Source organism: Aquarana catesbeiana, linkage group LG08 (assembly GCF_042186555.1).
Source record: "Aquarana catesbeiana isolate 2022-GZ linkage group LG08, ASM4218655v1, whole genome shotgun sequence".
Classification (NCBI taxonomy): Eukaryota; Metazoa; Chordata; class Amphibia; order Anura; family Ranidae; genus Aquarana; species Aquarana catesbeiana.
The window spans coordinates 106,465,382-106,490,120 of record NC_133331.1 but is presented as its reverse complement, the minus strand read 5'-3'; the positions used below and the strand labels follow the sequence as shown (position 1 = coordinate 106,490,120).

General features: G+C 39.6%; 1 protein-coding gene across 3 annotated transcripts in view; it reads left to right on the top strand.

Annotated features, from left to right (window-relative positions):
- The window catches only part of ARID5B (AT-rich interaction domain 5B), a 406,103-nt gene that overhangs the window by 151,860 nt on the left and 229,504 nt on the right, over positions 1 to 24,739 (top strand). For all 3 annotated transcript variants that reach the window (XM_073596260.1, XM_073596262.1, XM_073596261.1), the window contains one exon: positions 19,948 to 20,178. In XM_073596260.1, the coding sequence (XP_073452361.1) occupies positions 19,948 to 20,178 (231 nt within the window). The remainder of the gene's footprint in view (positions 1 to 19,947; positions 20,179 to 24,739) is intronic.

The window sequence follows — 24,739 nt, the reverse complement described above, 5'->3', positions numbered from 1 at the left end:
TGATTACAGAAGCTTTTGTGCTCTTTTTATAGAGGCTGTTTCCTCCTTTTGTTATAGTATAAAAAAGTCTGTGTGCACAAACTGTTTCTGAAGAAATACATCGGTACAGCCTGGAAAAAAGTAAACTGTGATGAAAGCAGGCGTGTTATATAAACTTCTGCTAATTGTGGTTGGAGTCATTTCTGATGAAGATGCATGACATGAAATAAGCAATGGACTCCATGCACACTGGGCTTAAAAAAAGCGCCAGTTCCCCTGGCAGAAAAAAACGCTCATATAGAGCATTTTTTTCTTATACAGTTTAAATGAGTTTAGGAGAGTTTAGCATTTTTTCTGCCAGAAAGCTCCAATCAAAAACTGAAACCAGAGGTTTTGTTTTTTTTCTGCCTCTAAACGCTGAGCTTAAAAAATGCCTCTAAATGTCCTAATGGACACCTAGAATACCATTGAGCTGCTTCTAAGGGTAAAACACCTGTAAAAGCAGTGATTTTTAAGCGAGTGTGCATGGACCCTTACTGACGTGGGCCAGTAATGCCCAAAGCTGCTTTTTTTTTTTTTCCCCCCTTATTTTTTTTTGTGCAAAATTACCGGCAGGTTGGACCATTCGCAGATATCTTCTGTCTCTTTAGGTCTTTAACGACTTGTCCACCAGGGCACTTTTTAGGCCTGAAAAATTATTTACCCCCCCCCCCCAACAGTATAAATTCTTTAAAACAAAGACCCTAACAGTAAAATGGTTGTAGTTTAAATTTTTTCTGTCATGATATTAGCGCATGTTTATCAACAAACTTTTTACTAAAAATACACTAAAATTAATTTTAGTGCACACAAACACAAAATATTACTCAGCTTTCTTGTAAAATATAAAAGATGAGGTTGCAATGAGTAAATATACTCAATATGTCAATCTCTAAAATTACACATGCCCACGAACCACCAACAAACTTTGGTACCCAAAATTGTCCATTGGCATCTTTTTAAAAGCATTTACAGGTTATCTGTTTAGAGTTAATTGTGATCGATGAATGTTCATATGCTGCTCCAGGTGAAATCAGGCTCCACACTTTACAATTGCATCCCAGATGATGGCTTGGTTCATCTCCACCAAAGCAATCATTTGTATCAGCAACAGGAAGGCTGCACATCAAGATGCAAAAAATGTTTCTGCTGACTATTAATAAAAGAAGTTCTATTCTGACACGTTTCACGCTAGGCACAGCACTTTCTCGCTATATATATCAACTGTAATTTGAAAGCAGGTTTTTAGCGCCAGCCCCCTGGTCTCACCTGCTCTAATGAACACTCTCTGGGATAACCGTAAATTTAACTTTGTCAGGTTGCAAGAGGATGGAGTGCTGATCTGTGTAAGACACTATGTAGATAACCCAGAACAGACCAGGAATTGCATAGTAGTGTCATCTCTACATCAGCGTCATAGTACATGAAGTAGTTGCTGAACATAAATGATGCCTGAACAAAAATAGTCCATTTAGATCATAGAGTAATGCCAAATACTTCTGGATTTGGGGGTCATATGGCTATCACTTTTCACCCACAATGCAGCACTGAATGTCTGAGGGTTCAGTTGCAGGGCCCCAACACTGTAATAAGAAATGGAGCAAGTCCTTAGCTCTGTGTAAGTAGAGGAAACTGCAGGGAAGTGAAGGAAAGTTAGGTATACACAGTTATGAGCTGGCTTAAAAGTGCATGTGCAAAAACATGAACAAAATTTAGTACACCTATTAAGTAGATTCACGTTTTCCTTGGTTTGTTGCTTTAAAAATGCTACAAGTACAGAAAATACCTGTTGATCTTCCAGAAAACACTAAGACCCTTCTGTAGTCAGTTGACAACACAGTGCCTCAGATGCACTGAAATCACAAGCAGTGTTGCCTCTAGAATATCGAATACTACTTTTTGTTTTGTAGATAGAGAAGGATCTGTGCTCTAGACCAGTGGTCATCAACCCTGTCCTCAGGACCCACTAACAGGCCAGGTTTTATGTATTACCTTGGGGAGATGCAGACTAGAATACTGCAATCACTGAGCAGCAAATGATATCACCTGTGATGTATTTCAGTTATCTTGCAAACCTGGCCTGTTAGTGGGCCCTCAGGACAGGGTTGATGACCACTGCTCTAGACCAATGTTTCTCAACTCCAGTCCTCAAGTACCCCCAACAGGTCATGTTTTCAGGATTTCCCTCAGATGAAACGGCTGTATTAATAACTAAGGCAGTGAAACTGATCAAATCACCTGTGCAAAATAATGGAAAGCCTGAAAACATGAACTATTGGGGGTACTTGAGGAATGGAGTTGAGAAACATTGCTCTAGACCAGCAGAAGTTAACTGGGAGGGGATTTCACTGAAGCAAAAGCAGCCTTGTCAGCGCAGTACTGCAAATTACGTATTTACTAGCCTCCTGGAGTGGTCTCCTAATGTCAAATGATTTATTTGTATGGACAAACTAAGGTTTACTTTTAATTGCAGTCCTAGAAATATGTTAGACTGGCCTGTGTTGTAACTGGTTCTACTAAATAATAAGTTCTGCTTCATAATATTATGCTCCAGACTCTAAAATATCTGTATCCAGTGTTTATGGTAGATAAGTTAATAGGTGGAAGATATAACTCACAATACTGTATATATGTTTTATTGTAGAAGGGCTGTAATCATGAATTCTATGAGGTTTATTTACTAAAATTGGAGCGTGCAAAATCTGGTGCCGCTGTGTATGGTAACTAATCAGCTTCTAACTTCAGTTTGTTCAATCAAGCTTTGACAAAAAAGAAAATACGGAAGCTGATTGGTTTCTGTGCAGAGCTGCACCAGATTTTGCACTGTTCGGTTTCAGTAAATCAACCCTGTGTATTTCATTGTCATTTCACTTTGTTGAAACACAGATTTAAATAATAAAGATCCAACAATGCTGCAGTTTTTTATCCTACTATTTTTACATCTTGATATCTCTTCTAACTGGAGCATTAGATTGTTTCATGTGCTTTAAAAAAAAGTACATTAAATTTTAACAATTTTGAATATTGTTTTGGACTTGTCAATTTCTGTAATTAAAAGATTTTTTAATTACATAAAAAATGTAATCGTAAAACTGCTTTAAACCTTTTTTAATATGCATTTCCAAGTTGCATTTTGATTATCTGCAAATGTGAAAAAGTGGCCATCAACAGCTAATTTTATATGGTTTCTATGAGTGCTAAGAAAGTAAAAAGCTTAAGAACGTGGAATGCCTAATGCAATAAAACCAACTCCACATAAATCAGTTCAAGAGAACACTCCTATTGACACAATATTGCTTACATAAACTTTGAACAAGGCACTTTAGTTTTTAGTTGAGCAAATTCTTGTTCCTACAAATATCTGGACATTTCTTGGTCTGTATTGTTTTGGACTGTATTTTAAATGTGTTTTAAGGATCTTTTGTGCTGAAATCATTAAATGCTTGTTTCGATTGCCATTCAGGTGCCTTTACACTAATACGATTAAGAGAACTAAAGGGCAAAATATTTGGCAGATTTCAAAGTTGAGGTAATTAGGTACAGGAAGGAACATGCATCATATTTGCAGTTTAGCTTCAAAGAATAGCTGTGTTCCTGAGGTATGTAATGTTCTTAGGTGCATAGAAGTAGTCAAACTTTGTCATGTCAAAAACAGATAATCTGTTGTAGAGTTTATAAAACTGTCCAATAGCTGCAATTATACAAAAAGAAATTCAAATTTGTGAATTGTTTCAATTCAATTTGTCTGTGAAGGTTTCCAACTATCCAGGTCATGAAATAGCTAGTAGTAGTTAGTCTCATTTAACAGGGCTTTGGCTCGGTTCACACTGGTGCAATGCAGGAACCTTGCGAATCCAGTGCGGGTTCCTGCATCGCACCTGAATCACACAGTGGTTTACACTGAGATCTGCAAACTGCTGGGGGTGTCAGTGTAAAGTTAACAACACCCACAGATCAGTTCACAGATCACAGTGTGAACTGTGAAATGGTGCAGAAATCGGATCGCATAGGTTTGAACACCCATGCGATCCGATTCCAGTGCGGACCAAAAAAGAGTTTGTATGGCTGAAATCACATTGCACAGACATCGCATGTGATCTGCACAGCAATGTGGTGCAAATCACATGCGATGTCTGGCATTGCACTACTGTGAATCAGGCCTTTATCTTTAATGCTGAAGACTTTTTAGTAGCTTCTTCAAGCCACTTCTTCAGTTGGAAGCTACTAAATGTGGATGAATGTGAATGTGACCAAATACTACTAGCTATCATTGATGAATTTACATAGCAAGAATTGCAAACCCATACAAAGTAGCAGTCAGCCCAAAAATTTTAAAGAATCTGTACAACTGCTGGTCTATTTGTCAGTGTTTTCAAACAAGATGTATTTTTGTTATCAAGGACGTTTAGGAAGTACATCAGAACCTGTACAAACATAGAAAAAAGAAAAATACCATATACTACCACCAGAAAACTTGACCTCCATATGCACTGGAAAGCGAAAATCATATTGTGAAGCCCAGGGACTTTAAATGATGCATGTGCATAGGTGAATGTTAGGGCGTATCTAATACCTATTTCTATTGCTTTTTTTTTTCTTTTTTTACATATGTTTAGTAGTTTTTCTATTAAATTTCTGGGTTTACTGTAATGGTGTGAGGATAAAAAGGTTTCAATGACTTGTTAAAGTTCACCTCCTGGGGTATGTTAACTGTTACACCCATATTTAGGTTGTAACATGGTCTTATGCTTCGGCCCCCCCCGCTAGAGCTTTCATCTCTTTGACAGTGGGCAGGGAATCTTCTCCCTGCACCCGCTGTCAGTTTTTTAGATCAGAGATCTGTGAATGAAAAAACAAACACGTACCGTCTGCCACCGCGGCAGACGTACTTGTAGTTTATAGAAGCAAAACACCTTGCGTTTAGTGTAAAATTTATCATTAATATGATACCAAATCAGTATAATAAAAGTGTGATGTAAGGAACGCTGCACATTAAAAGTGTCAGGATACTGAAGCACACATAAAAATACAATAAAGAAATAGGTGTGCTGTCCCTTTTTAAATGTTTATCATCATTTTCACATTTTGTACTTTTATCAGTGAATGGTGGTATGATTTTAAAAACGGTAGCACTCCTATTTTTCTATTGTACTTTTAGCTTGAATGGGCTGCCATCGCATAGTTCATTTATTCTTCCTCTAGCTTTGTAACAGACAGCCCATATGGGGAAATGGGCACAAAGCTTGAGGAAGACTATGCAGGAGCCTGACATTGCACCCATGAGATTGAAGTTCTCTTCAGGCTCCAGTAAAAAAGTAAATGCACTTTTTTTTTTTACCTGCAAACATGTCAAACCTTAAAGCGAAGTTCCACCCAGAAGTGGAACTTCCACTTTAAGGCCTCCTCCCCGGCTCCTGTTTGAGAAACTGAGCTTTTGGGGGGGGGATGGGGGCAGGTACCCGATTTTTGACCTTCTCCCACTTCCGTTCCAGTCGCCATAGGCGATCGCAAGCTGAAGTTCTCCTTCCTGAAGTCCTCTGGGACACATGACAGGTCCTAGAAGACTTCAGGACCAAACACAGAGCGCAGCACCACAAGACGCAAGCTGTCACAGCCGGGTGCCCATAGTAGAGATGCCGGCGCCACCGAGGGAGGACATGGGGAGAACATGGCTGAGGTGAGTGCACCACTGGATCACGGGACAGATGAGCGTGTGCTTCTTTTTAAAGTCAGCAGTTACAGTTTTTGTAGCTGTTGACTTATAATAAACAAACGACTGGAACTCTGCTTTAAATTTGCATGCGCCTGTTAAATGGCGTCAAACCTCAGTACCGTATATTTTCCGTAGGCAACGTTTTAAAAGCCCCCTACAGGTCATCAGTTTAATATCATGGAGGAGGTCTGGTGCTAGATATATTGCTCTCACTCCGGCATGTGCGGTGATGTGTAATGTGTGTTGTAATCGTCGTTTTCATGCGTAGGCGCCCTCGACATGTGCATTTACATTCGTATGTGAGTGGCCTTAAACATTATTAGGGGGGGATTTTATGTGCTTGGGTTTAACTTTTTAGGTTTTTTTTTTCTTTTTACACTTTTTTAAAGTGTTTTTTTTTTTTTTTTTTCTTCACTTTTTTCCCCACATAGGGGACAAAAAGTCTCCTATATAAGTAGTATCCTATATAGTTTTTTATGACAGGTTCTCTTTAATGAGACATCCGATGTCTCCCCCATTGCTCCAGTGAATCGAATGCAGTGCAGATCACACAGTATTAGGTTCTTTCCTGGCCATGTTAGCTGGGGAAGTTAAAGAGGACCCGGAAGTGGCATTTTACTCATTGCCTCCGAGTCAGCAAGAAAAAGGGAAGAGGAGCGGACACATGTCTGCTCAACTTCCTCCCCTCTACCCTGGACCCACAGATGGGCAAGCAGAGCCTTAGATGCATGGTGGGGGGGGGGTTTGGAAGTAATCGGGTCACTGCGGAGGCACCAGATTGCTTCCTTCTGATGGCCACAAATGGGGAATGTGTGTAAAAGTCCCCCCTCCCTCCCTGCTGCCAGGTCCTTATGACCAATGGACCTGGAAGCGAAAGGGTTAATATATGTTCTTGTCCTAACTAATATACATAGGGAGGATTTTTTGTATGTGTGTTATATTGGGAAATGTTGAGAAATAAAATAGTATATAAATGTCCCTCAGTAGGAAAAAAAATGCTTTCTGCCCTCCCACCCCAGTTCTGTGTGTGGGCATAGCTGAGTATCAGCCCCCTCAGCCCATTATAGGCTTGTGCAGTCTGCTGCTTAGTCACCTTATTCCTTTTGCCTTCACTCCAGGATCCTAAGGTTAAGGTACCCAAATTCCTTCACTAGAGGCATCAATTCCTCATGCAGCTAGAGGGAACATGGCCTATTTTTCCAGTAGAGAAACCATTGTTTTATAAATGGCAGAAATGTCACTGCCAACTCTTTGTACTGGTGGACACCCTTCAGTTCACTACTATGCCTTGTCTTTGTACTGGTGGACATCCTACAATGCCTTGATATTTTGTCTATTAAAGTCAGACAGGATTTGACATCTTTGTTTGAACTAGATGGATTTGTGTCTTTTTTTTTTTCAGCCAGACATCATCACACAAAGAAAATGTTGCCAGAAATTTCTTTAGGTGAATTTTCTTTTAGGCCAATGAATGACTAAACACGGTGTTCTGGTACAGTTTAAGCTTCATACACATAGAAGCTATAGGCAGTTGTGTGAAAAATGAATATGTATGAAATCTGTTTCCGTTTTTTGTATTTTGACACAGCAATTTAGGACAAATTTTTGAACAGTGTTTTTGCAAAGGTGCCCCCTGACGCACAGGTACTCACTTTGCCACTGCTTCTACCTCTGCTTCTGGATACAGGGGAGCATGTGACCTCTTCCCATGTGACAGTGTGTATGTCTAATAGCCAACCGCTAAGTCTGGCACTCTGGAATGTCTGATGGAAGGACATCAACATCACTGCTGCCCCTGAACTACATCAGACAGCACTTGGGGGGGGGGGGGGGGGGTGCTGGTTGTGATAAGAGGGAGCACTAGTAAGGTATCACTGAGTGGGTCCCTGAATGGGCCAGGTAGCCCTGAATGAGCAAGGTAACCGTGTCTCTTTAAACTTGTGTGATAGCACACAATTGTCATTAGTAACATATACAGTAAGCTGTCACATTAAAATGTCTCAGAAATAAAATATATAAAATCCAGTAATGCAAAGCGAAGTCTGCACAAGACATTACATCATAATTGCATGTCTTGTTGTAATTTAGCTTTTGCCTTTTGGAAATAGTTTGCAGGGTCATAGACAAACCACATATTCATATCTGTCATTACAGAGAACTTTGCTATAGTCTTGCTCCACAGACACACTTTCCTGAATCTGTTTCTTAACCCTTCTTTTTTATCTACCCTGTATTTAGTTTTGGACTGCTTTCTATAGTGAATTCATATAATATTTAGAAAATATGTGAAATTTTATTTATTGGCATTACTTGATTCAAAGGTGTTACCTTTTGTAGATAACTTTAAATGCACATGTTAAAAACTTAGCAGGGAAAACGTTAGATTCTTAGTAGCCAACCATGTTCCATTTGTTGAAGGAAAGGAGGTATTTGAGGAAAAATGCTATTTTGATTGATTTAGGTCAGCTCATCTTGTCATTCTTTGTTAATATAGCTTGCTATTCTTGCGTAACAACAAAATTCTGTGTTGAATTAAAAAAATTTTTAAAAAATACCCAAAGTTTAGTATGATGCCAAATGCCAAGATCAGTAGTTATAGAAAGTGACTTTAGACAACTGTTTTTGTTCTGCAGAATTCAGTTTAGAAGCCTTTAGGCGATTGAATGAGCTTATGTGAAAGAAAGGTAACTTTACAGATTTGGCCTTCTATTTAAATAATTTGATTTTGTATGTTTGTGTAAACCTAATGTGTGCAGTAGGTAGGCCATGTCACAGATTGTATTGAAAGGTTTCTTAGAAACAGTTGCTCTCATTGCCCCCAAATTATGATATTCTTGTCTTGCACAAACCGTTGGGCTATATAAACCCTGTATTATAATAGGTTTCTAGCAAAAAGAAATAACAGTTGATATTGCTTAAAGGTACCTTTCACTGGTATGCAGTGAAGCCGTAACAGACTGTATGACTGTTACAAGAACCAGTGGCACAGGGGACCCATAACACAGAAATTGTTCTTCATAGACTACCTTACATCTGTCTTTGTAAGGATTTATGTTTAAGCAATAGCAGTTGGTAAATACAATTGCTTGTTAAAAGTTCAAAAAGACAGGAGAGGAGAGGAAAAAGCTATGCATTGTTCTCTAGTCCAATACAATGACCAGCAGTTTGATCCAGTCATCCAACTAAAAAAGAGCTTGCTGCAATGATGCTAGCCCAAGAAGGTGGACTAAACCATTGAGACAAGATGTGAGACAACTGACTTCTGTTCTAGGACAAGAAAGCAGAATAATGAATATAGGCTAATGAAACAAAATGGGAAAAAATATGAACACAAAACATTTATAGAAGTGAAACATTTTATAAAGTCAAACTTGCTGCATAGTATTGACACCTTAATGAAGGTATCAAATTAGTTAAGTCAGCAGTAATTCAGATTCCAACAGGATCTGGTAGCTGGCTTTTGTTCTTGATTTTTTTTATTCAATCCAATGTAAAGATCAACGTTGGTAGACAACTACTGCAGTGTGTTGGTATTTAAGTACACTTATGGAGAATGGCTCTTTTAATCCTGATTGAATCATACAAAAATATGACACTTGTCACCTGTGGCCATTAGTAAGAAAAACATGGAATTGCCTAACCTGCCACATATCATATGTATTACCTAACGTGTAGTAAGTATTCTTTATTCTTTACCCTGCTGGACAGTTATTTTCTGAACCAAATACCCTTTGTTAAAAGAAGCATATGGCCTTCCAATGCTGACATCCTCTAAACTTGTTAGTTGACGGGATGTCTTACTGATCCAAAGGCTTCAATAGCTTGAGTCTTTGATCATTAGCAAGTATGCAGATCAAGGGCTCACTTGTTGCATAATTTTGGGTCAGTGGATCAGCAAACACTTATGTCAGGTATCTGCTTGATAGCCAGGTAACTAGCAATTTCACAAGAATTTTTGCAAAGGCATGCAACATACACTATATTGTCAAAAGTATTGGGACACCTGCCTTTACACGCACATGAACTTTAATGGCATCCCAGTCTTAGTCCGTAGGGTTCAATATTGAGTTGGCCCATCCTTTGCAGCTAAAACTGCTTCATCTCTTCTGGGAAGGCTGTCCACAAGGTTTAGAAGTGTCTGTGGGAATGTTTGATCATTCTTCCAAAAGCGTATTTGTGAGGTCAGGTACTGATGTTGGACGAGAAGGCCTGGCTCGCAGTCTCTGCTCTAATTCATCCCAAAGGTTTAAAATGGGATGGATGTTTTTTTGGAGGCTCTACCTTTTAAAACTGTGTGTTTTTTGTTTTTGTTTTGTTTTTTTTTTTTAATGGGGTTTCATCAATCGAAAATCAGAGACAAGTCAGAGTGTATTTGAAAAAAAAACAAAGTTTGTAAGTGTTTTGTCCCTTCCTGTGGCCTATACAGGAGCCATTTTGGGGGGAAAAAAGTGTTGAAGGTAGGGGAATCTGCCATTGTGAGCAGTAGTTTATTTTACTGTTCTAAAATTGTCCAGTGGCTTGATCGATATTGACCAAGTTTACCTGGTGCTGCAGCACAAAGAGATAACCAGTGGACCGCAATTCTAAAGACAACAGGAAGAAGTCCCCTGGCAAAATACTGCATCCAAAAGCTATCCAGATTAGGAAAAACATTCAAGTTCATAGCAAACACCCACCAGTGAGTTCTTTATAATTTTTTTTAGAATCAGCTTGCAGTGTGACAGACTAGACAAATTTAATATGATTTTTCATACATAAATGTCAGAATTTTTTCCTGTCAGTAAATATTTGCAGGATTTATTGGTAGTGTACTGGCCATAGAGTATTTTTAGGACTTTTGTTTACTGCAGCATGTACATATTGGTGGCAGGTGGCTTATTGTGATTGCAGTGGATTACCTCACGTGTTTGACGTGGATTTACACTTCTGGGGACATTTGTGTTTTATTTAATAAAGGACATTTTAAACACCTTTGAGCAAAAAAGGGGTACGCCTGTACTAATATTCCTGGGAGGTGTGGATATCTGTGAGCCCCTCTCCCAGATTCTTCTATGTTTCCCCCACAAACCCCCACATCACTTTTGTGGGAAAGGATGTGAGGAAGAGGTCTTTGTCCCTCCAACATTATAAGGTGTCTTTCAAGGGGGGGGGGGGGAGTCTGCTTCCTTGCAAGACACCCCCTAATGTTGAAAGACTTGTGGTCTGATTTGAAATGGGAGGGAGGGGAGCTTGCTGACCTTCCCTTCCTGACTAGGCTGCATGTCTGGATAAGGGTGTGGTTAGAATATTATTGTTAACCCCACAGGACAGTGTGCAATTTAAAAGTATAGGGTTCCCCCTATTATTCCAAACAGACCCTTATCCAGGAATGCAGCCTGGTAGGCCTGGAATGGCTGGCTAGCGAACATGTGCCCCCCCCCCCCCCCCCGCCCTTCCTGTATAAGAGCAGGCTACATGCCACAGCTGCCCACCCTCTACAAAGCACATTGCTGCCACATTGAGGGATAAGGGCCTCTTCCCTACATCATGTCCCCAAATAAGGAAGTGGGGGTTTGTGGAGGGCAGGGGTCCCCTGATATCTGCACCCTCCCAGGGGCATGGATGCACTTATTACTCATTCATAAATTGACAAAGTAAATAAACAGTCTTTAAAATGTCTTTTATGACATAAAACACATATACAGTACTTACCAGGTTGAAAAGGCTAGGTAAATTAACATCAATTACCTCATCCAGTGAGGTAATAAACATTCATCATGATATCCAGCGGGGTATGCCGTGTCAATCACGGCATCTAATTATGCAATACTTTGCAATCCCAAGGACCCTGTACATGCCATAGTGCTGCTGATAACCGATTCACATTTTTGTCAATACTGACGGCAATCCTAGGTGATGTCATCATCCAAACGTGGTCAAGGTGGTCACCCAGAATGCCAGGCTGTAAGTTTCAATTCCCACATCCAGGAATTTGTCATGTAGTAGCGAGAGTGTGTTGTGTACAGCCCATCCTAATTCAGTCTCCATTGACTTTAGTGGTGTTTGGATATGGGTTTAGAGTTTTTCTGATCAGGGGCTTGTTCAAACGAATTGGTCACAAGTTGAACAGAGGCATATTCAAGCAACATTCCAACCATAGCATACAGGAGAGACACAAAAGTGAGAGAAACATAGGGAATATAAGTATTTTATTCGTTATAATATTTGCTAAATTAATTTTTTGGCCAAATTAGGCAAAAGAGTTCTGACAGGAAGTATTTAGTCATATGGTCTCTGATGTGGTGAAAGCTATCTTTAGGCTGGGTTCACAGTATTGCAAATTGAATACGAGTTTCCCGCATCCAATTTGTATTAGCAGGAGATTTTGACCTGTTCTCTATGGAGGAGGTTCACATATCTCCGCTATGGCTCCTGTGCGTCTTGGCCTGTTTCAGGTCCGAATTCAGCCAAAAATTTGGGCTGAAATTGGACCTGAAGCTGTGAACGGGGACGCACCAGACCCCTGCTGTGAGCCACATGAGAGGATAGTGTGAACCCAGCCTTAAACTTATTTTTCATGCACGTAATTGTGTAGCATGCAGGTTGCCTTCACAAGATTGACAGCATTCGCAATATATATCTGCATGGATTAATGTTGGATTCTCCATTTATAGGTGAGGGTGCCAATGGTGCATTAAAAATGTGCTTCTCCTGGCTCAGGCCTCTCTGAGAATAGGGGCATGTTATATGTTGGCCAATTCCAAAGGCTTCATCTTCCACAAAGCAAATATATATGCTGGCTCATTTGTCCTGGCTCATGGTTTATTTTGTTCAAGATTCTGCTAATTTTATTCTTCAAGCACTTGCCAAACGGTTAAAGATGATCGAATCACTGCTGCTACTGTATGATCCCACATCAGCATCAGTGTATACAAATCAGTAGTCAGCATCTACAACAGCCAGAAGTACCAAAGAGAAATACTTTTTGTAAGCTAAGAATCTGCTTCCACTGCACAGCGGCATCACCATCTGAATGTGTTTTCATCAACTGCCTCTAAGCAATTTGGAAAGTTGGTTAATTACCAGAACAGGTCATCATTCTTTTGCCACTTTGCTTGTGTTAGTATTACAGACTTCTGCAAGTGGCCTTCAATGTTGATTGAACAATATAGTGTTTGACTTGGCCCAGGTGGAATTCAAAATGCATGAAAGAATAGAATATTCTGTAGCTAGAAACCTGGGAAATCATAAAATAAATAATTGTGTTCTTTTTTTTTTATTTTTTTATTTTTTGTCTTGGTTGTTTTTGCAGTTCAGATTTTGAAAATGAAGTGAAGTATCAGAGGCAATTACAGAAAGGAACTAATGCTCCAGAAAAAGAGCAACCTAGCTCCATTTCACCTGCTGAATTCTCTCAAGCCATACCTTGAGCTGCAGGAGTGATTAAACAATATTTTTTTTAATTTTAATCCTTGAAATTAAGATTTCTCGGGCTCATATTTTCTTCTATTTTCAGAACAGAAAGCAACTTTGACGACCATGTGTCCTGTTTGAGGAGGACCAGAAGGAATCACTGGCTGAGGCTGACACAGTTGGCACTGTGGAGCATTTTACAAACAGTCTGGCAGAGTCTGACAGCAATACCTCTGCAACCACAGTGAATGTGTCTGTGGAGCACAAGAGCAGCCAGGCCTGTCAACTTCGAGGCTAAGCCGTAGACCAAGGCCTGCTCCGAGATTATTAGCAGCCAACCAAAACCAGTGTCAGAGAGGCGGGAATCACCTTGTTAAATACCCTAAACAAAGTCAGTAAAAACTATGGAAGAATGTTTCCTTGAAATTACCCTTGTCCCTTTTACTCAGAGGTTCTAGAAGATAAAGAGATAGCACTCACCATGAATATGTTTACGCTAATACAATTATACAGTCCAGATTCACCCCAAAACACATCACATGTCAACCAGCACCACCACAGCCACCATGTGCATCACTAGTGCCTGCATACAATTATCCCTACCCTTCCTACTAAAATTCACACCTACCACCCCCAGTCCCATGAACCCTAAAAATGACATGAGAACAATCTTCACAGATTCCACCCTCATGGGCATACTACTCCACTGCTACCCCCATCATTTCTACACCACCAACACATCGCCAACATTCCTGTGGTAAATGCCATTCTTACCATGTCCTAACCGCCCCGTAAGAGGAAATTAAGAAAATCCCTCTACACAGGATTTCCGGTTACCTCCTTGCACTATGCTGTTGCTTTTTAGATTTAAATATTTTTCATTCACATGTTATGTCTTGTTCACATGGCCATGTGTTTCTTCATAAGGCCTTGTTCACATGGGCTTCCGTTTTTGTTTGTTCTCTGGAGTGAAATTTTATGTAATTTGGGAAAAATTAAAAATGCATTTCACCAGCAATTTGTGTGACTTTTATTACAAAATAATAACATCCTAAGCAATGCAGCGATTACTGTTTACCATCTACTATTACTGTAACTACTGCCATCCAGTTTGCTGTGTCCTGCAGTACAAAGTCTGGTCTCTGCATTTCCAGAGGGTTGTGAAAGCTAAAAAAAGTATACATATGAATTATTTTTATAGAATTACAATGCCTTGCAAAAGTATTTACCCCCCTTGGCATTTTTCGTGTTTTGTTGCCTCACAACCTGGAATTGACATGGATTGTTTGAGGATTTGCATCATTTAATTTACAGAACATGCCCACAACGTTGAAGATGTTTTTTTTTTTTTTTTTTTTATTGTGAAGCTAACAACAAATAGGACAAAGTAACAGAAAAAGTCAATGTGCAGAACTATTTCCCCGACCCTCAATTTCAATACTTTGTAGAGCCACCTTTTGCGGTTATCACATCTCCAAGTCGCTTTGGATAAGTCTCTATGAGCTTTCCACATCTTACCACTGGGATTTTTGCCCATTCCCCCTTGAAAAACTGCTCCAGCGTTTTCAAGTTGGATGGTTTATGCTTGTGAACTGCAATCTTTAAGTTTGCCCACAGATTTTCTATTGGATTGAGGTCTGGGCTTTGACTAGGTGATTCCAATACATTTACATGTTTCCCCTTAAACCACTCAAGTGTTGCTTTAGCAGTGTGTTTGGGGTCATTGTCCTGCTGAAAGGTGAACTTCCGTCCTAGCCTTAATTCACACACAGAGTGGTACGGGTTTTGTGTAAGAATATCCTTGTATTTAGCACCATCCATCTTTCCCTCAACTCTGACCAGTTTCCCAGTCCCGACTGTTGAAAAACATCCCTACAGCATGATGCTGCCACCCCCATGTTTCACTGTGGGGATGGTGTTCTTTGGGTGATATGATATGGTGGGTTTGCGCCAGACATAGTTTTCTTTGGTGGCCAAAAAGTTCAATTTTAGTCTCATCAGACCAGAGCTCCTTCCTCCATACATTTTGGGAGTCTCCCACATGCCTTTTCGCAAACTCAAAACGTGGCATTTTGTTTTTTGCTGAAAGTAATGGCTTTCTTCTGGTCACTCTGCCATAAAGCCAAACTCTATGGAGCGTATGGCTTATTGTCGTCCTATGTACAGATACTCCAGTCTCTGCTGTGGAACTCTGCGGCTCCTCCAGGGTTACCTTAGGTCTCTGTGCTGCCACTCTGATTAATTCCCTCCTTGCCCGGTCCGTGAGTTTTGGTGTGCGGCCGTCTCTTGGCAGGTTGGCTGTTGTACCATGTTCTTGCCATTTGGTTATGATAGATTTGATGGCGCTCCTAGTGATCATCAAAGATTTGGATATTTTTTTTATAACTTAACCCTGACTTGTACTTCTCAACAACATTATCCCTTACTTGTTTGGAGAGTTCCTTGGTCTTCATGGCAGTGTTTGGTTAGTGGTGCCTCTTGCTTAGGTGTTGCAGCCTCTGGTGCCTTTCAAAAAGGTGTGTATATGTAATGACAGATCATGTGACACTTAGATTGCACACATGTGGACATCATTTCACTAATTATGTGACTTCTGAAGGTAATTGGTTGCACCAGAGCTTTTTATGGGCTTTATAAGAAAGGGGGTGAATACATATACGCACATGCCAATTATCAGTTTTTTATTTCTGAAAAATAGTTTTATGTATATATTTTTCTAATTTTACTTCACCAACTTGAACTATTGTGTTCTGATCCATCACATATAATTCAGATTAAAAAAAACATTGAACTAAAGGCTGTAATGTAACAAAATAGGTAAAAATCCAAGGAGGTGAATACATTTGCAAGGCACTGTATATATACAACGTTATGATTGTGCTGGGTAACTCCTTCCAGCCATCCATAAACGTGTCAGATTGGAGGTGGGCCTTTTTGTGTGCTACCACATATATACAGTATGTTGCTGTTTTGTTTCAGGAGCTTGCTCAATTGTATGCTTGTAGCACTGTGGCTGAACAATCACACTCCTGACAATAATACTGTACTGTATGCTGTCGCTTAGATCCACCTCCGTGCTGCCATATATGCTTACAGCTGATAGAAAAGGTCTAAAAAAGGGGTGGAGAATCTACACACAAAATATATTGTCAAGATTCACAAATCTTTTAGAAATCATACTCCATCATCAATTAGCCAATCAGTTAAAGTGGTTATAAAGCCTAAACATTTTTTACCTTAATGCATTCCTTGTATTAAGGGAAAAAATATTTAGGCATAGGTTTCTCCTCCCTCCCCACCCCTTTTTCTTACTAGAGCTGTCATTTTAACCAGTGCTGTGCCTATCTGCAGCACTTCTCTCCCCTCACTTCCTGGTCTCACTGGCTTTGATGAGGTAGTGGGAGCCCACTGCTGTCTTTTAAAGCCAGTAACGAGGGAGCAGGTGCTGGGGCCAACTCCCACTGGCAGAGAGCTAGGCTCGGAAGTGTGACCACATGAGTACCCCCTGTGGAGGTACTTGGCAGAGAGGATGAGCCAGAAGCACAGAGGGGGTACCCAAGAAGGAGATTCAGGGCTGCTCTGTGCAATGCAGTTGCACAGAGCAGGTAAATATAAAGGCGTTACTTCATCTGCACATTACTTGGTAATAAAAGTAAACTGGAATGAATGGAAAATGAATGTAAATTTTCACATATAGGTGTATAACTCCTGCACTGCCAATTAATGATTCCCAAATAGTAAAAAAGTATATAAAATGAAAATTAAAGACCTATTTGATCTAATAATAAATAGGTTGCTGCATACACAAATTTGTGTTTAAAAAATGTTAAATATATCAAAATAACTATGAGCCATGCTACCTATCAAATAACAAATCGAAAATGAGTGTACGTCATACATAAAGAGTGTTCAAAAATATAAATAAATCAGTTCATAATAGTTTTAGTTTATCAGAGTGAATAATTGTGACTTTCACATCCAATCTATCTTTATATGATACTTAACTTAAAGTTAAAGTTAACTTAAACGAAATCACTGTGCTGTCAGTGCCCTCACCTTAGTGGTGTGATATACACGCATGTACAATAATATCAGCTTTCTTGTTTCCAGTCAGTGTCTCATGCCTGGGTCCTCCTGTAATATGGCCTCCCATTCACTAGGGTGTCATGACCTGTTAGATCTTCCTCCAGGTTAGTGGGATACTGGTCCCTTTTAAGAGCATCTTACTCATGCACGATTTGAATGCTCTCACAACATGTTAAAAGAAAAAGGATGCCCCAATAGTGAGATATTGTAAAGAAACACTTGATTATACTAAGAAAGGGTTGCTTACATTAGTAAAATCATTCAGGGCATAACCAGGGGTACCGTTCTGCCTGGTTAAGTCGCTTCCGGTCTGCAATCCCTCAGGTTCCGGTTATCTCTTTGTCTCTCAACCCACAACAGGAAAAGGGAGTGATGTCAGAGTGAGATTGATAAAAAATGAATGCCAGTGGGGGCTAGCATGCAAGTAATATCTATACATTTTTATATACTGTACGTTGTGGTGTTACAATGAGGTCCAATGAGGTGTATGCCACTTTTATTTACTACTTGCATTTTTACCGAGTGCCTTCCAGAAGTACGGCCATTGCTGTACTCCTGGCGCTCTGACACTGGACCTTCAGGTCTCCAATCCTGCAGCTGCAGAGTTGTTTGCAGCAGCCAGTCTGCCCACATCCCCCATCCTCTCCTCTTGCCAAATCACAAAAGGCTTTTGTGTTATGTAAACCCATTCACAAAATACAAAGTATTCTGTGAACAGACAGTGGACCACGCTCTGTAAAAATATGGATAATAAATAAAAGTGATAAACTTTTACATATACCTTGTTGAATGTAATTCTTTGTAAACCAGCAAGTTTTTAACAGTCCTGAAATTCCTAAATTGTGGACAGCTATCTTACTAGAATGGCAGGAATACTTTTTCAGCATTGTGAACCACCCATGTAAAAGCTCAGAAACTGATAACCGAGATCAAAGGAAGAAAAATGCCAGAAGCATAATGAATAAGATCAATATAGTTTGTTTTTATTTTGTTTATTATTCCTCTAGCATTTTTCATCTTCTGGTTTGATCGACCTTTATTACCTACAGCAGTCTATCCAAGAATTCTGCAAAATCTTAGATGTCAATTTTCATATTTTTTTTTGGGGGGGGGGGGGGGGGGGGGGGGCAGAGAGGTTGGAAATTTTGTTATCTTTACTATAAAACACCTAGTATGCAATATACTGCATAAACGAAAGTTGTTGACCCCTTAATGCATAAAACATTGATTTCACTTAAGATCTAATAGGTCTCTTGCTAGCTTTGCTCTGCTCTGTACTTTTATATCATGTTTTATTTCATATTTTTGGATTGTTACTTGGAAAGCTGGAAAAAAAGAGAACATTATGTTTTCGCAAATGAGCAATGTTTCTCAGACTCCTTAGAAATTAAATGGCAGTGCCAAGATGCAATGTGAAGATACTTTGCTTCAGTTCTTTACTATAACTACATTTGCCATAAACCACAAAACACTGGTGTTAGATTGATTTTATACTTGAAAAACAAAATTACATTTACTTTACCTGTTTTGTTCCACTCTCTGATAGAGCATAGGACCACTCATTTTGTTAGCATTATATAAAGATACTATACAGAACACGTACATGGGAATAATTAAAATAGACCACTATGTAGAACGTAAAGTGTAGTATAGAAAAAAAAAAAAATTACCGATATAACATGAAGTGAAATGGGGAAATGTTGCCTTTCTCAAAGTGTGATAAACTTTTAACAAACATCTGCAAACGTGTCAGTCAGTGAGGCTCGAGCATCAGCATAGTCTATTCAATTTTTATTTCTTGATAGTGATAATATTTTTGATCGCTCATAAAAATTGTAAATACGTTTTTTTTTGTTTTTTTTTTTCTTTCGCAAAGCTTTTTGAAAATACATTTGTCTTGAACTCTAATGTTTTATACTCAACGTTTAGATCACATTTGGCTAGGATTTAAAAACGAAACCAATGGACACAGGAGGGCTGTACCCAAGATTGCCCCTGAATTTGAGTAAAGCCTTGAGTAGAGTAGTTTTTTTTTGCATTTTAGTCATTGTATTGTAGACCCCCTCTTCATCTGTTGGAAAGAAAAAATTGACTAACTGGAAACATCATTTACACATTTTCTACTACATCTTCTAGGCTAGCTTACTAGAAAGGACAAATTAATAGGACCTAATACATCTTGTTTGCTTCCTTTCTGACCACATACATAATATTTTTCCTTGCACTTAACTGATTTTTTTTCTTGGTTACCAGTAAATGGATATATTCTAGTACATGTTATTCTGCCAAAAATGTGTTTGTTTTATTGGATGCTAAGATTGGGTTGACTGGTTTAAAGTGGAATATCTGTGAACCTAAAATGGAGTCTGCTACAGCCGACTGTGTTTTATTTTAGGTGGCATTGCTTTCAAATGTGCGTTGTGCTTTTTATTGCATACATTTTGGAAATTCTTACCAGTTTTGCTATCCTGACATAAAGAATGTTTGTATAGAGGTTCCAAGGTGCTTCAGTTTTATCTAAAAGTCAAACAACCATACTGTAGATTGTCTTCTGTCTGCACTGACCTAGATTTTATGTACATGTTAGACTAAGCTCAGGGCATTAGACTGATGTTAATACATTGATGCTCTCTACTAAAAGCAGCAAGATATATTGTTCCTGTAAACATGATACATATATGCACATAAATTTATATTGACTGCCTACAGCCATCTGAACTGATATTTTTCTTTTGCAGGAGAGGATGAAAATGAGGGTAACGTGATGGTGCTAAGTTATCCCCAGTATTGCCGCTATCGTTCAATACTGAAACGCATACAGGCCAAACCTTCTTCAGTTTTGGCGGACCACTTTGTTCAAGCACTGGGGGGCATTCCAATCATCAACAAGAGTACAAAGATCCTTTACTGCCGGGATACATTTGACCATCCAACTCTTATCGATAACGAAAGCATATGTGATGAATTTGGTAAGTCACAGTACAATAAGACAAGTGTAATAACTGCTGTATTTTTACTCGGTTTATGATGATGTAGTTCATATTTTAGATTGCTTCTGTGATTACCACCAGTAACAATGAAATTGGTGATTACCATAAGGCATACAATGGAGACGCTCTACTAAAGAAGTACAGTGGGTTCACTTTACAAAATGAACTTTCACTTTTGTTAATAAAAATATAGAAAAATTTCACTTTGCAATTAAATACTCGATGACATGCAAGTAAAAAGCTTTTTCCATTTGTTTGTTACTTCCTGCCAGCTCACCTAGGAAGGTGACACAACTTTGTCTGTTATAGTTAAGGAATACAATGGTGTCATCACCCCCCTATAGTCTGCTGATTACACAGTGAAGAAACAGCAACACAATAAGTCTGTTCTCTGTTCTCTCCTCCTGTTAGTATGTGTGCAGACAGCAGACCATGATTGACTTACTGGTGCAGACCCTTCCTCCTCTCTAAATCCAGTCATAGATGGTTCAAATCATGAATGGGCAAACTAAAAGTACCTACGGCGATCCAGCGATCAACTTGGGTACAGCCGGCATGTAGGATTTTTAGGATGTGATTATTGCCAGGGGCTATAACCGCTAGCAGTATCACTGTGCTCTCCTGGCAGGTAGGACCCCCTGCAACCCCCCCATCGGGAGAACACAATAGCTCTGTTGGAGAGATTCCTCCATCAACACTATGTGTGTTGATGGGGAACCAATCAAATTTCCTTCCTGATACCCGGGGTTGCTGGAAAGAAAATCGTATCATCTATAGCCTGAGGGTGGTGTGGTGCAGGAAGTAACAGAGGCAGGGGCGTTTAGAGGCAGAAAAAAAACCAGGGGTCAGCATGTTCAGAGAAGAAGTGTTCTGTTGTAAAAAAAATCTTGACGTGGCTAAAGGCATGCAAACGCACTCAAGCGCTAGGCATGTAGTGCTTGGGCATTTCGGTGGCCGGAATAAATAATTATTCTGACCAATGACCTTAATGAATGCCAAAATGCTTGATGTGTCTAAAAGCACCTAAATGCATTTAAAAAAAGTGGCTTTAGGTGCATTTGTAACACTGCTTTCTCATTCCAGGAGAAAAGCGTTTAAAAAAAATTGCAGTCTGCATGCGGCCTAAGACAGATTTAGATACTTATGCAAGTTGTATGTAAAACTGCATTTAAGAATATACAACTGCATCAAATGATTTTCTATCTGCCTTCTGTTCTGTATTAATATTAATAGCATATAAAAAAACAATGATGCTCATACATTTTTGCTGTATTTAGGCATGGTATACATTTTTAAAGCATAAATGAGAAAATGAGAAATGACCAAGACTATAGATAGACCCAGTCTGAGTCTGTAGAATAATACAAATCTATACAGAACAACTTTACTTTTTTTTTCTCAAAAAAAAGTTTATTAAAGAACAAAAGTTACAATCATGTCATAAATTCCAGTTTCACCAAATCATAGTATGCATACATTATATCCTATCACCTCTACACCTCTGCTTAGGACGTGGTAGTTTCAGTATGCATTTTGCTATTGCCCCTACATGGTCTGCTGTGCTTGCCAACATCTATCAATGAAACCTGGTGTTAATCCTCTTGCTGTTGACTCAACCCAGTAGCCTGTCAAGTATGAGGTCCGCCGGGGATAAGCCCGGGGAGCTCAGCCAGGGTGACCACTGTGCTTCAAATTTGCTAGGGCGTCCCCTGTGTTGAAAGATAAACTTTTCTAACCAGAACGTGTGTCCCACCTGGTTAATCCACTCCCTGAGCAAGGGGGGGATCTGTCGCCTTCCATTGTCGAAGGATGAGTAGGGGTGCCTGAAATAGTCCCCATTGCTATGGGCTGTTTAAAATTGTCCTCCAGGGAGAGGGCGTCTAGGATGCCCAAGATGCACGGTCTGGGGTCAGTCGGGATTGTAACTGAGAAGGCTTTGTTGATAGTGTTCAGGACCCCTGTCCAATATATGTGTAGCTTGGGGCGGCGCCACAGCATATGAATTAAGTCTCCATGGTCTCTCGCACACCTTGGACATTCAGAGTTTGGTCTCGCCTCCATTCTGGCCAACCTGGCGGGCGTATAATGCACCCTCAGTATGATGTACAGCTGTGACAGGCGCTATGCTACATTAAGGGAGGACATTTGTACCGCCTTAAGTGCCTCCTCCCATTGTTCCCCCTCGAGGGCACCCATGTCATTCTCCCACTTGGTCACCGATCTTAAGGGGAATCTTGTCAGGAATACCCCAAGTAACATTGAGTAGCAGTTAGAAATAAAGCCTCTAAAACTGACCACCTCCTCTATATAGTGAAATATGGGGGTTGGGGATAGAATCCACAGAGTCCCACCGGATTGAGCCCTGATAGCACATTGCAGTTGGAGATAATAAAAGCGTATCGTCTGTGGGAGCCAAAATCGCTCCCGCAGGTCAGAAAATGTGCTCGATTAGCCTGTCACAAAAATGTGGCGTAGGAGTGTGACTCCGTGTTTCCTTCACTGAGCCCCACGCGTCAGTGTCTGCAGTTCCGGGTAGTACCCGTTGTCCCATATTGGGCTGTATTTAGTAAAGCCTTCTACCATCTGTAACTGTCTGGCCTTATTCCATATTTTCTGGACTAGGGCAAATGTGGGGAATTGCTTATTAGACTTTGCGTAGGCCAAAGCCTCTAGGCTAGGGATATGCAATTAGCTGACCTCCAGCTGTTGCAAAACTGCAACTCCCATCATTCCTCTGCCTCTGGGTGTCATGCTTGTGGCTATCAGAGTCTTGCTATGCCTCATGGGAGTTGTAGTAATGCAACAGCTGGAGGTCCACTAATTGCATATCCCTGCTCTAGGCCCTCTGCTATATCGGGAACCCCCGTTTCGTGGCACATGAGGGTTTTTATGGGGTCTGCAGCGGGGTGGCCCTTCTCCCCCCCATCCAGTTGGGTAAGGGCTTGGGCCACATGCTGCAGTTGGGCAGTGATATAATAAAGTCACTGGTTGGGCAAAGCCAGACCTCTCTTGTCTATAGGTTTCTGCAGTTGTTCCAGTTTGACTCTAGGGTTGCCTGTTCTGCCAAAGGAAAGACCTAAAAATGGCATTAACAATCTGGAATATTTTAAGAGGGATCACCATGGGGGTGTTATGTAGTATGTATAGGAGCTGAGGCATGAAAATCATTTTGATAAGGTTTACTCTTCCCACCAGAGACCTTTTTAGTCTCGACTATACTTTTATTCGGGCATGGATACGTCCCGGCAGGGGTGACAGATTAAGTGGGATATATTCTAGTATTTCTGGGGTGACCTGGTTTCCTAAATATTTAAAGTTGGAGGTTACTGGTATCTGAAGTGCCGCCAGGCTCTTTGCATCCAGTTCTGCATCTAGTACCATTAGTGATAATTTAGTCCAATTGATCACCAAGCCGGAGTACATTCCGAATTGTACTATGATCGACATCACTGCTCTCAAGCAGTCTGAAGTGTCTCCCAACAGCATTGTGTCATCAGCGTATAGCATGATTTTTTTCGTGTAGCTCCCCATACCTGAAGCCCTGGACCTGTGGATTAGACCTGATCAGGGCAGGAAAAACTTTACTTCAGCTGTACCCGTTTCCAAGTGAATTATTTACTCGGCAAAACTTTTTGTACAAATTCAGTTTCCAACCATATTTTCTGATCTCTGATAGAAAATGTGTGATTTTATATGTGTAATCTAAATTAATGCTGAATGTTCAATTTTAGAATATGATTTCAAAATATTGTTTCCCCTGAGTGTGAGCTGGTACAACATGCCCTTGATTTATATCTAGATGCTAATTCTCAAAAAAATTAGTGAAGGACTCCTGTATGAATGCCAAATGATTTTATTAAATCTATTTATAGCGTTCTGTTTTACAGCTACATTACCTGTAAATAAAATGTGGTGGGGATATATATATATATATCTCCCTACGTATACACTATGTACTGGCAAACCTCCAATGTATTCTTATATTGCAAGATAAAACTGTATCGTATTTTATCAGTAGTATTTTTAATACAGCCTATATGACTTTTCAATTTTATTATTCTCAGATGATTGTTTGCAATGCCTAAAGCATGAAAACTTCTGTTAATTAGTTTAATATTGAATGCCCTTGTTTGTTTCAGATATTTTTACAAAATTCTGTGTGTATAATCACTTTTTGTAGAAATGACTGATTTTTATTTTCTCCTAATGTAATCACCCTGTGATTACCCTCTCTGGTGCTTAATATCAATTTTCCTGATGCCAACAAAATATTATGAACATTTAGGAAATGTCTAAAATCTACCTCTCTTTTTTTATAATATAATGTTTATTAGCATTGGGGTTCGCTATAAAGATATATGTTTAATCAAATAGTTTGTCACTCCTAAAAAAAAAAAAAATGGAAATTTATGTATATTGATATTTCACTTGACTAGCGAGTTCTGTACAAATACAGTATATAATATAACTATATATGTGTACATTGTCCAGTATATGGCAAAAGGTCCCAATCAGTTGGCTTTCAGAGGTGAAGCTGGGC